The sequence below is a fragment of the Ranitomeya variabilis genome, chromosome 4, assembly GCF_051348905.1.
Source record: "Ranitomeya variabilis isolate aRanVar5 chromosome 4, aRanVar5.hap1, whole genome shotgun sequence".
Classification (NCBI taxonomy): domain Eukaryota; kingdom Metazoa; phylum Chordata; class Amphibia; order Anura; family Dendrobatidae; genus Ranitomeya; species Ranitomeya variabilis.
In genome coordinates, this window is record NC_135235.1 from 81624352 (window position 1) to 81636715 (window position 12364).

Consider the following 12364-nt stretch of genomic DNA (forward strand, 5'->3'; position numbering starts at 1 on the left):
TATTTTATTTTCTATTCATCCAATATTAATGAGCTGTACATTGTTGGCACCAGAATAACTAGGCAAGAATACCCATATTTTTCCCATAACTACAACCTCCACCAAAAGGCCCCAAATCCATAGGGGCCATATAACCACCAGCAGCTAGGCCATGTTTGTTCTTGAAGCATAGATAAAATGCAGATATAAAAGAGGACATCAGTCTCAACCTTCTGTGATCGCACTATGAGGAATGATTGCATAAATTGGGATTTTCTAAAATCATGAAGGACCGAGACCAGCCCAACACCGGGACCTTGTGAGGTCATGACGGGGGGGGGGGAAGGGACGACGACTCTGGGTCTGATATAAGATCAAGCCCAATTATCAGCGTATGTGCAAAGGGCAACATATCATGTATGTATGTATGTATGTATGTTCGTGTTTGTATGTATGTTTGTGTTTGTTTGTATGTATGTTTGTATGCATGTATGTATGTATGTATGTTTGTGTGTGTTTGTGTGTGTGTTTGTGTGTGTGTGTGTTTGTTTGTATGTATGTATGTATGCATGGGCCCCGTTTATCTACAGCCATATCAAAGTGCTATCCTTCAGCTAAACTTAATAGTCTCTGCGATCTGTGTAAGTTCTACTGTTAATCCCTTTTATTTTATGCAACTGTTTATACTGTATTGTTTTGTCCCCTTTGTAAAATCTTTTGTATATTTTTGATAAACACTGCCTCCCTTTGGATTAAATATAAAATGTAATAGCTCTGTTGATTCTGTTCTGTAAACTACACCTCGAATCCATAAGCTACCGTAAGCGGTGGCTAATCGACCGAAACAGATTAGTGGTGGCGGCGAGTAGTCTGGGGTTGTCGGAGAGTTCACAGTGACCATTCCTGGGTGTATTCACGTATTCCCGGTGTTGGAATCTGGAGGGGTATATGCCATATGCTCGCCGTTGATTTTCAAATAGCCAGCCTAGTGGTGCGAACAGGCTGCGGCCTTCTGCATTGATCGGCGGCCAATCGAGTAATCGTCCGGACGATAGGGGCCAGCAGAGAGCTGTTCGCTCCAAAGATCACAGCGGATGGTACTCGTGACCTTCTCGGCTTGTGATATCAGGCAATTCCATATATAACATCTCCCTGTTTTCAGGCTTTCTGGTTTATGAATATAACAGGGGCTATTGAAATACGTACATAGGTTGAGAACTTTAGTATTTTTTTGATGGATGTGTTCAGTGGATACCAAAACTAAAGGGTTGCTATTCAAGTGAAGACAAAAATATTTTGCCTTCTAAAAATAGATCCAAACTGGCTGGTCCTTGCATGTACCCATAAATGTTAATCAGTGGGCAATTGATAGATTCTGCATTTGGTGGCCAATACTTCCACTCTCTGCCATATGCATTGAGCCACGTTGTTGCGGACAGCTATATGCTCCATCTTTCTCAGTCTTGTGGATCAATCTCGACAGGCAAAACACAAAGGCAAACACTGTGGCTACATAAGCTGATCTCGGCTCACAGCAAAAAATACAGTAGGTGCAGCATCCATTAACACATTGCTCAAAAAGTTTCTTCACAGCAAAGTGGGTCAGGGGTAAAAATAAAGAGGAAAGTTGGCAAATACTAATGTGAAAAGAGTTGCCATGACTATAAGGGCACTACTGTAACCAAAAAAATGGAGGCAATCTAACATCTCTGCTGTTGCTACTGGTGGAAAGCAGAGGGAACTATTGAAAGCACTCCCTCATTCAGCGGTTTGAAGATCCTGCTGTGGCCGGATGCAGCGAATGGCGATGACTTCCATATTTACCTCCCATTCCTTGTTTGCTGGCTGATCATCAGGTACTGCAGCTCAGCTGGTATATCAGTAAGAGCGGAGCTATGTTATATGGGAATGGCTACTACAGGGTACGGAGCAGTACTGTTCAGTTCCCCACCGATCTGGCATTGATGACCCATCAGAAGCCATGAACGCAAAAGACTGGAAAACCCCTTAAAATAGTCAACAAATATCACTTTCTCTTCTAATTTTTATTTAATATCTGCATCTTTTTCAGTTTTTATATTACTTAGAAAGAATGAATGAAATACTAAAATAAATATATATAAAAAAGACCAAACAGTTACACAATTTGGGGGTTATAAATTTATTTTTCTTGAAAATAACACGATTAGTTAAAAAACTCCATTTTAATGGTCACAATCCACATTTAATTAAAAAAGTAAAAAAACAAACAAAAACAAAATGTTGACCCCCTCCCACCCCTGAATGAAATACAATCTGTATCTGTTCTACATTTACAGATAACTTGTCACTCTCAAGGCACAAGATAAAAGTAACAAATGCCGGGATGGAAGTAATCTGGCATACGCTGTCATTTATGGATCAGGATTAAAAAGGAAAAAACAAGCAGTGAGAAGGATTCTCTAGAGGTCTATTGTACATACAATGTATGTTCTGATTACTCTTGCAGTACCTATGGGTGATAGAATATTCCCGTGCCACACCCCGTCACATAAAACTATATTCAAAGATCAAGTCATAGAATTTAAACTTAATAGTATAGAAAGGGAAACACTATAAAAATTATAAAAAGTTTCAATACCCATGTGTGTTATTAAAATGTGGGATTCTGAAAAGATCCATATGGCATCAAATGCTTTCTAGTATTAACACTACAAAATTTGTAAATAGAAGTGGTTCACCAAAACGTAGTGTGCAAAGCCCTATAACCACCGCTCAATAGTGACGACTTAGAAATCAACAGTTATTTTGTTGCTGCAATGCCTATGCCCATAAATGTAACTTTGTGCAGCAAAATAATAGATTTATAGTTATATATCTTTAAAAAAAAATTAACAAAAAAACATTCCCTTTGTGTGCAAATAGTCATGTGGCAATTTTTGTTTATGAAAGCAAATCACTGGTGTTGACCTTGCTCTCGGACCCTTAAGGTGCCACTAATCAAGAGCACTTGTCCAGGTGGAATGTCTCACTGCTGGTGAAGCTCCACATTCTAGAGCCTTAAGGCTTTCTGTACAAAGAGGATTAACAATATTTCCTTACAGTCCAATGAATTTTACAGTACATGCAATTCCTAGTTCTCTAAAAATGGAACCTGGCTGCCCCAATTGAGACATCATCGTAACAAGGCCTTCAAGATTATGGTCACGTAGTCTAACTTTAGGCTTCCCTTGAGGTTTCACAGTATAAAAGAGATGGATGTGTTTGATGCGCGATTTTCACCTTTGGTTATTAATATACAAAGAGTATCCCCATTAGGCACTGGTAAATTGAACTGGCATAGCTCTTTTTTTAATGGAAGGCCATGGGACAAGCAGATGGGGATGTTACCTGTTGGTTTAGGTAAAATGCAATAAAGCATCACTCATCTCCTGTTAGTTTGCATTGTCATTTCTGGGGATAAGTGCAAAGGATAAGAAATCCTAACTACAAAATCCACCTTGGTCCTTTCATCTGTTACAGTGAACTGGTTTCATTGTAAGCGTTCAGAGATTATTAAATAACAGAATAATAAAAAAAAAAAAAAGTCATCTACCAGTAATCACAGACTGTTTCCCAGTTTCCAGCTCACATTGGCAACATAGAAATACTTTATAATATAGAGGATGGATTGTGGCGGCTGTAAATGCATCAGGCTATGATTGTGATTAGTGACAAACTGTTTACACGGAGGGAGAGGAGCGAACATGAGATATCCACAGGAGACACAGTGGGGAGGATGTAAAGTGCAGAAATATCTGATTATTACTACTACTGAGTACTAGAAAATTCCTTCACAATAAAACCATTAGGTCATGCCCTCGAAGATCTGAGAGATTAATTCTTCATTCAGTAAAGGTAAAATTTCAGTGCATACATTATTATAGTTATACATAAAATACTAAAACATAAAACCATTAAACTTTTTTTCTGCTATTGCATTTCGGTCCAGTCTACACAGTCAAACAAAACATATCCCACATTTGGTGTTCTGAACAACAAGTACTTGTGTGAACACGTAACTTTGGTCCGTGGTACCTTGACGTTAAAGTGCTGATGGAATAGGAAAAAAAAAATAGAATTTGTAGCTAGGTTTTGTCCACAGGTCAGCCATGATGGTTCTCTGCACTTGTGATCCTGCTGACTGCTACCAGCGACCACTGACACTGGCAATGTCTGCGTGATACTGGCGTGGAAGCCTTCCGCTCGCTCCTCCTTCCAAGAATGACGATCGGATACTGGTCGGCTCAAACAACTTTCTTCTGTTTTTATTCAGTTCTGAAAACATCAAAATTCTGAAATGAATATACTATAAATGTAGGGTGATACAAATGTAGTGAGCAATAGTAGATAATTTGCTGAAAATAAATGTGTATTTCCTTTTCATAGCAGGGATTAAGGCAATTGTTTAAAGACGCATCCTTGAAGACATTCATAATCTGAAAACAATTTATTAATATCTTACTCCTATATAGAGATGCGATCACAACAAGAAATGGGAATAAGGACTTGGGCTGCACCGCTGAGATTATAATGAGCATATCCGAGTATCCAGATCTTCATGGTAAAATTGCATCTGCCAGACGTCGGGACAGGGAACACAATGAGAATCACCCAATAGTACAGTTTTATCTCAGACTATTGCCAAAGGCTCACTGGATGGGCCATAAATCAATGCCAGCATGGGTTTTAACTAGAGTTGAGCGAATTTGATGGGGTCAGGGCGTATTCGGCAAGCTATAGCGCTTACCGAATAAGCAGCAGAGGAAACCCGGCTTCCTGGATCATACCGGCCGATCAGCTGATCTGCACCGCAGCTGTGTCACAGTCACAGCACATGCATGGAGAGCCTAACAAACAGGCTGTCACACAGCCGCGACCCATGCACTGCAGAGCGAGCCATGCAGCTGCGGAGCCGAACAGCTGATCAGCTGACAAATAAGCCCTGGCCTGATCAAACTCGATCATCTCTAGTTTTAACAAGACGACTTTTTGGGTGGCGACTGCAGTCCACAGGATGTGACACTGTTTTTATGTAAACCCAGTCTAAAGGCCCCAACAAGCATCGGTTTAATATCTAATATATGGTGGCTTCCTGACGCTCCCACAATGAATTTGGTCAGGAGAGAGAATGGGCCAGCTCATTTCTTTTCAGCAAGTACCGTATTTTTTGGCATATAAGACGCACTTTTCCCCCCCCAAAAAAGGGGGGAAAATGGGGGGTGCGTCTTATATGCGCAATGCAGGCTTACCGTGGACCGTGGCGGCAGAGGTGCGGTGGCAGAGGTGCGGCGGCAGAGGTGTGGGGGTGGAGATGAGGAGGCGCAGTGAGCGGGGTCCCTTTCCCCGGTGAGTTGATGCTGCAGCCCCGGTAATGCACAGAGCCGGGTGAATCCTGTTGTTATTGGTGCGCGCGGCCATCTTCCTGAGGCCGCGCGTTCGCAGATGGAGCTCTAGTGCCCGGGGCTTTAGGAAAATGGCCGCGAGATGCCGCGCGTGCGCAGATGGGGATCGCGGCGGCCATTTTCCTGAAGCCCCGGGCACTAGAGCTCCATCTGCGAACGCGCGGCCTCAGGAAGATGGCCGCACCCACCGATATCAACAGGATTCACCCGGCTCTGTGCATTACCGGGGCTGCAGCATCAACTCACCGGGGAAAGGGACCCCGCTCACTGCGCCTCCTCATCTCCACCGCCACGGTCCACGGTAAGCATTACCGGCTGCTGCATCACCTCACCGGGACTTTGGACTCTGTATCCTGTATCCTTTTGCTTCCCAGGATGGGTGCAGCAAGGTTCAGGAAGGATCTCGTGGGCACATGGACTGGAGATGATGGAGGTAGTGGTGTACATTGTGAAGCGAGTATTCCACAGGCGCTCATATGTCTGAGTCCTTGCCGCTTCCCGGCGCTCAGACATCTGAGCTCCTGTGGAATACTCGCTTCACAATGTACACCACTACCTCCATCATCTCCAGTCCATGTGCCCACGAGATCCTTCCATCACCTCACCGGGGAAAGGGACCCCTCTCACGCCATACCTCTCACTGTGCTTCCTCATCCCAGCACCTCTGTCGGTAACCACTGCTGCCACCCTCCCATGGACACCAGGCCGTGGCGTCGCCCACCTAAGCAGGAAGGGACCCTGCTCAGGTGCACGCCGTACCGCATCACCCCACCTCTGCCGCCACCATGCCTCCTGTGACCCTGCTCTGCCACCACCAGCCCTCAGGTAAGATACTGTAAATTCGGACAATAAGACGGACCCCCATCTTATAAAAAATCTTTTTTTCTGCAATTTTCACCCCAAATTTGGGGTGCGTCTTATGGTCCGGTGCGTCTTATATGCCGCGAAATACGGTATTTCTTCTGTTCGGCGCAAAGATGAGCCACTTGCAAGTGATTCTGGCAGAGTCTGAAGAACACAGGGACGTTGAGCCAAAAGTTCCTTTACAAGGAGAAGTCGGGGGAGATAGCCGACAGCCATCTAATGTTTCTGATCAGCTTAAGAAGAGGTCTTAGGATTAACGCTTCATGGGAAAAAACACCTTCATAAAATGATCAAATAAAAATAAGCTCAAATACAAGCAGTAGAGCCCTATGTAAAATTTCTCCAAACACCACCTTCTTCCTTATTCCTAAGTATTTCATTAACGTTCCTGTTCGCTGTATGAACTCTGACTAACACGTTGGATTAAAATGTTTTTCAACTCGTCCTGCAGACAAACATTCAGTGTGTCACCACTCAGGCGTCTGATCTCAGTCAGTCACATTATTTCTTAGACCATTTAAGCTTTTCTATTGCATTTGCACTTATTCCTTCCAAGTTTTATAGCAAAGAAGAAATGCAGAAAAGAATACTACATAACGCTAGCGTGGCACGCTGGCTCTCATGTCCTGAACCAATCTGCTTAATTTGAGAACTGGTAAATCATCTGGAAAAATTATTATCAAGACTGTGCACAGGAATGCTCTTGTGCAATCTGAAGGGCATCTAAATAAAAGTTTACTTGGAGCCTCGCTGTCTCCAATTAAGAGTGCGAGCCGCCATTAGACCTGACGTACCCATGTATTGTGTAGTCACTCATGTAATGCTAGAATACATTTCTTGGGTAGTGGCCACAGAAGACCTTTATAACTGCTTACCCTCAACATACAAGTTCCCATTCTCTTGATCAGTGTTAGATCTATGATCTCTGGGTCCAGCAGCTTTCCTGCGGTAACCATATATTTTTATGGCTCAGTCACCTATTTCCCCCCTGTACAGTGATGATCCTGGAAAACTTCTGTGCAGGGTACTAGAACAAGAGCTCCATTACCTTCATAGTAGCCTTGTTGCAGTCTCTTGCACAGAAGATGGCCTGGAGTCCTGGATTGCAAGAAATATGCTGAAGGAACATTTGTCTTTTCATCTGGAGTTCCACTAATCACCACCATTTCCTGCGAGACTTACATGGACATATCTGCAGAACTCGCTTGGATCCAGCACAATGCGTATCAGTCTGAAAGCGAAGGCAAATGGCACATTACCTGAGATTGCCAGCAGCATTTTCCTCCGAGCACCAAATGTCGTTATGCCAAGCTCCTTTAAATCCTGATCGGTCAATGTGAGGAATGTCTGTAGATCAATCTAAATGTCAAAAATAAGGGAGATCGAATCATGATCAGTTATAAAGTTCAGAAACCATAGTGTACCTTTTACTGTGCTAGCAAGTGTTATACACTGTACATGAAGATGTATAAATTGTTGGCATAAAAGGCCCTGAAAAAAGAATGGGCCATGTCCTCAAATCAGGGAGATTACTGCATTTTCATGCGTCTCCGATTAGGCAGAACAGTTGAGGAAAACCAGAGCACTTTGAGGCTACGAAGCTTTCCGAGAATGAAAACAATTATATTTTGCGTAGTTCTTCCTTTAGGTATGCATGCAGATGATTATCATGGCTGCCCCAGACACACCCAGTAAAGCAGTGCTGCAGCCAGGAAAATCATTTCTTCCCTGGTTAACACAGTAAAATTTACATCCAACAAAAGGTTTGAATGAAAGAAACCTGTCATTTTCAAGTGAACAGAACCAGATTTCTACTTGGAAAGACCTACAATATTTGGTCAAATCAAGCCTATTATGTTTAAGATGGGGAGGTATGAAGGATGCAGTTTCCAAACCAAACCGTTCCAATTTTTTTTTTTTTTTTTTAAATAAATCTGCTTTTTCTGCCCAAAATATTTTTCAAGCTTAACTCATGCAGAACTTTTATACAAGTCCCAGGTAAGATTCCTACCAAGGAGCAGGCACAGAGCACAAAGGAACAAGTGTACATGTTTAATAGAGTGGCAATTTAATGCGCAGGGTAAATATCACAGCCCTACCCTGCTGATCACTGACTTAGGTTAGGCTTCGGCTAATGCGGCGTTCTGAAAGAAGGGTCAAACCTGTAACCAATAAAATAAAGGTCTTCAACCACTTCAACCCTGGCCCATCGTGCGATTTTGACTCCCCGTCTTCCAAGAGGCATAACTTTTTTACATATACATCAATACGGCCATATGAAGTCTTGTTTTTTTTTTGCGGGATGAGTTGTCTTTTTGAATGGCACCATTTTTTACCACATAAGTGTACTGGAAAATGGGGAAAGAAAAATTCCAAGTGGGGTGAAATTGCAAAAAACAGTGCAATTCCACAACGGGCTTTTGTTTTTTTTTTGTTTTTTTTTATTTACCATGTTCACTTTATGGTATAACTGACCTAGAAATAGGATTTCCCTGGTCAGTACGAGTACGCAAATACCAATGTGCGGGGGAAAGATGCAGGCTCAGCGTCGGAGCCCAAAACAACGTAAGGACACAACATATGACGCAAGCATACGTCATATGTCATGAAGGGGTAAAAGATAGAGGGAAGCAATTATCTGAAAGTGGACAACAAAGGTTTAACAACAACGGTATATTATCTGGTTCCTGTATTATTACAACTGGGACAAACGTAGTTTCATCTGTCCAAAGAATGCTCTTCTATTACTAGGCTGGATTCTTTAGCGTTTTTTTTTTTTTAAGTCTTATCTAGCCTATTTTTAAGGTTGATTAATGGTTTGCACCTTGTGCTGATTCATCTATTTGTGCTCATGAAGACTTCTCTTCATGGTAGAATTAGATACTGAAACACCTACTTCCTGGAGAGTGTTCATTTGGGTAGATGTTGTGAAGGGGTTTTTATTTACCATGGAAAGGATTCTGCAATCATCCACCACTTATCTTCAGAGGGCATCCAGGTGTTTATGAGTTCCCAAGCTCACCAGTGCCTTTTTCTTTGCAGACTATATTAAACTGTTCTGTTGATTTAGCCACTCCTAACATTTCTGAATTTCTTTTTATTTTCAGTCTAATGATAGTCTTTCAGCAATAGCTTCCAAATGCAAATACCACACCTGGAATCAGCTCCGAACCTTTTACCTGCTTAATTGATGATTAACTAACGCAGGAACAGCCCATGCAGCATATTAAAGAGCTTTAGAGATAATTGTCGAATTACTTGTGGTCCATATAAAAAAAAGCAGCTGGATATTAAAGAGCTTTAATTCCTAATTCTTAACTCCAATTAGGATGTGAAAACCCTCAAATTAAAGTGGAGAATCTGCACTTTACGCTTATACTGACTATATAACTATATTATGTTTTGGTAAAAAGTGAAAATTCCAAAACTTGTGTCACTGTCCAAATATTTCTGGACCTAACTGTACACGGGAAAAAAAATTTTTTGTCTTGCTTTGTTTTAACCCCTTCACCCCCAAGGGTGGTTTGCACGTTAATGACCGGGCCAATTTTTACAATTCTGACCACTGTCCCTTTATGAGGCTATAACTCTGGAACGCTTTGACGGATCTTGGCGATTCTGACATTGTTTTCTCGTGACATATTGTACTTCATGTTAGTGGTAAAATTTATTCGATATAACTTGCATTTATTTGTGAAAAAAACGAATATTTGGCGAAAATGTTGAAAATTTCGCAATTTTCCAACTTTGAATTTTTATGCCCTTAAATCACAGACATATGTCACGCAAAATACTTAATAAGTAACATTTCCCACATGTCTACTTTACATCAGTACAATTTTGGAACCAAAATTTTTTTTTGTGACGGAGTTATAAGGGTTAAAAGTTGACCAGCAATTTCTCATTTTTACAACACCATTTTTTTTTAGGGACCACATCTCATTTGAAGTCATTTTGAGGGGTCTATATGATAGAAAATACTCAAGTGTGACACCATTCTAAAAACTGCACCCCTCAAGGTGCTCAAAACCACATTCAAGAAGTTTATTAACCCTTCAGGTGTTTCACAGGAATTTTTTGAATGTTTAAATAAAAATGAGCATTTAACTTTTTTTCACACACAATTTATTTCAGCTCCAATTTGTTTTATTTTACCAAGGGTAACAGGAGAAAATGGACCCCCAAAGTTGTTGTACAATTTGTCCTGAGTACGCTGATACCCCATATGTGAGGGTAAACCACTGTTTGGGCGTATGGCAGAGCTCGGAAGGAAAGGAGCGCCATTTGACTTTTCAATGCAAAATTGACTGGAATTGAGATGGGACGCCATGTTGCGTTTGGAGAGCCCCTGATGTGCCTAAACACTGAAACCCCCTACAAGTGACACCATTTTGGAAAGTAGACCCCCTAAGGAACTTATCTTGATGTGTGGTGAGCACTTTGACCCACCAAGTGCTTCACAGAAGTTTATAATGCAGAGCCGTAAAAATAAAAAATCATATTTTTTCACAAAAATGATCTTTTTGCCCCCAATTTTTTATTTTCCCAAGGGTAAGAGAAGAAATTGGACCCCAAAAAATGTTGTGCAATTTGTCCTGAGTACGATGATACCCCATATGTGGGTGTAAACCATTGTTTGGGCGCATGGCAGAGCTTGGAAGGGAAGGAGCGCCATTTGACTTTTCAATGCAAAATTGACTGGAATTGAGATGGGACGCCATGTTGCGTTTGGAGAGCCCCTGATGTGCCTAAACATTGAAACTCCCTACAAGTGACACCATTTTGGAAAGTAGACCCCCTAAGGAACTTATCTAGATGTGTGGTGAGCACTTTGACCCACCAAGTGCTTCACAGAAGTTTATAATGCAGAGCCGTAAAAATAAAAAATCATATTTTTTCACAAAAATGATCTTTTTGCCCCCAATTTTTTATTTTCCCAAGGGTAAGAGAAGAAATTGGACCCCAAAAAATGTTGTGCAATTTGTCCTGAGTACGCTGATACCCCATATGTGGGTGTAAACCATTGTTTGGGCGCATGGCAGAGCTTGGAAGGGAAGGAGCGCCATTTGACTTTTCAATGCAAAATTGACTGGAATTGAGATGGGACGCCATGTTGCGTTTGGAGAGCCCCTGATGTGCCTAAACACTGAAACCCCCTACAAGTGACACCATTTTGGAAAGTAGACCCCCTAAGGAACTTATCTTGATGTGTGGTGAGCACTTTGACCCACCAAGTGCTTCACAGAAGTTTATAATGCAGAGCCGTAAAAATAAAAAATCATATTTTTTCACAAAAATGATCTTTTCGCCCCCAATTTTTTATTTTCCCAAGGGTAAGAGAAGAAATTGGACCCCAAAAAATGTTGTGCAATTTGTCCTGAGTACGCTGATACCCCATATGTGGGTGTAAACCATTGTTTGGGCGCATGGCAGAGCTTGGAAGGGAAGGAGCGCCATTTGACTTTTCAATGCAAAATTGACTGGAATTGAGATGGGACGCCATGTTGCGTTTGGAGAGCCCCTGATGTGCCTAAACATTGAAACTCCCTACAAGTGACACCATTTTGGAAAGTAGACCCCCTAAGGAACTTATCTTGATGTGTGGTGAGCACTTTGACCCACCAAGTGCTTCACAGAAGTTTATAATGCAGAGCCGTAAAAATAAAAAATCATATTTTTTCACAAAAATGATCTTTTCGCCCCCAATTTTTTATTTTCCCAAGGGTAAGAGAAGAAATTGGACCCCAAAAAATGTTGTGCAATTTGTCCTGAGTACGCTGATACCCCATATGTGGGTGTAAACCATTGTTTGGGCGCATGGCAGAGCTTGGAAGGGAAGGAGCGCCATTTGACTTTTCAATGCAAAATTGACTGGAATTGAGATGGGACGCCATGTTGTGTTTGGAGAGCCCCTGATGTGCCTAAACATTGAAACTCCCTACAAGTGACACCATTTTGGAAAGTAGACCCCCTAAGGAACTTATCTAGATGTGTTTTGAGAGCTTTGAACCCCCAAGTGTTTCACTACAGATTATAACGCAGAGCCGTGAAAATAATTTTTATTTTTTTTCTCAAAAATGATTTTTTAGCACCCAGCT

The 12364-nt window shown here is 41.7% G+C and overlaps 1 protein-coding gene across 3 annotated transcripts in view; it reads right to left on the reverse strand.

The window, feature by feature from the left end:
* Window positions 1–2124: 2124 nt before the first annotated feature.
* The window catches only part of BICC1 (BicC family RNA binding protein 1), a 260245-nt gene continuing 250005 nt past the window's right edge, over window positions 2125–12364 (reverse strand). For all 3 annotated transcript variants that reach the window (XM_077258861.1, XM_077258864.1, XM_077258863.1), the window contains exons 20-21: window positions 7526–7625; window positions 2125–4275 (exon numbers count right to left, since the gene is read on the reverse strand). In XM_077258861.1, the coding sequence (XP_077114976.1) occupies window positions 4145–4275; window positions 7526–7625 (231 nt within the window). In that variant the 3' untranslated portion in view covers window positions 2125–4144. The remainder of the gene's footprint in view (window positions 4276–7525; window positions 7626–12364) is intronic.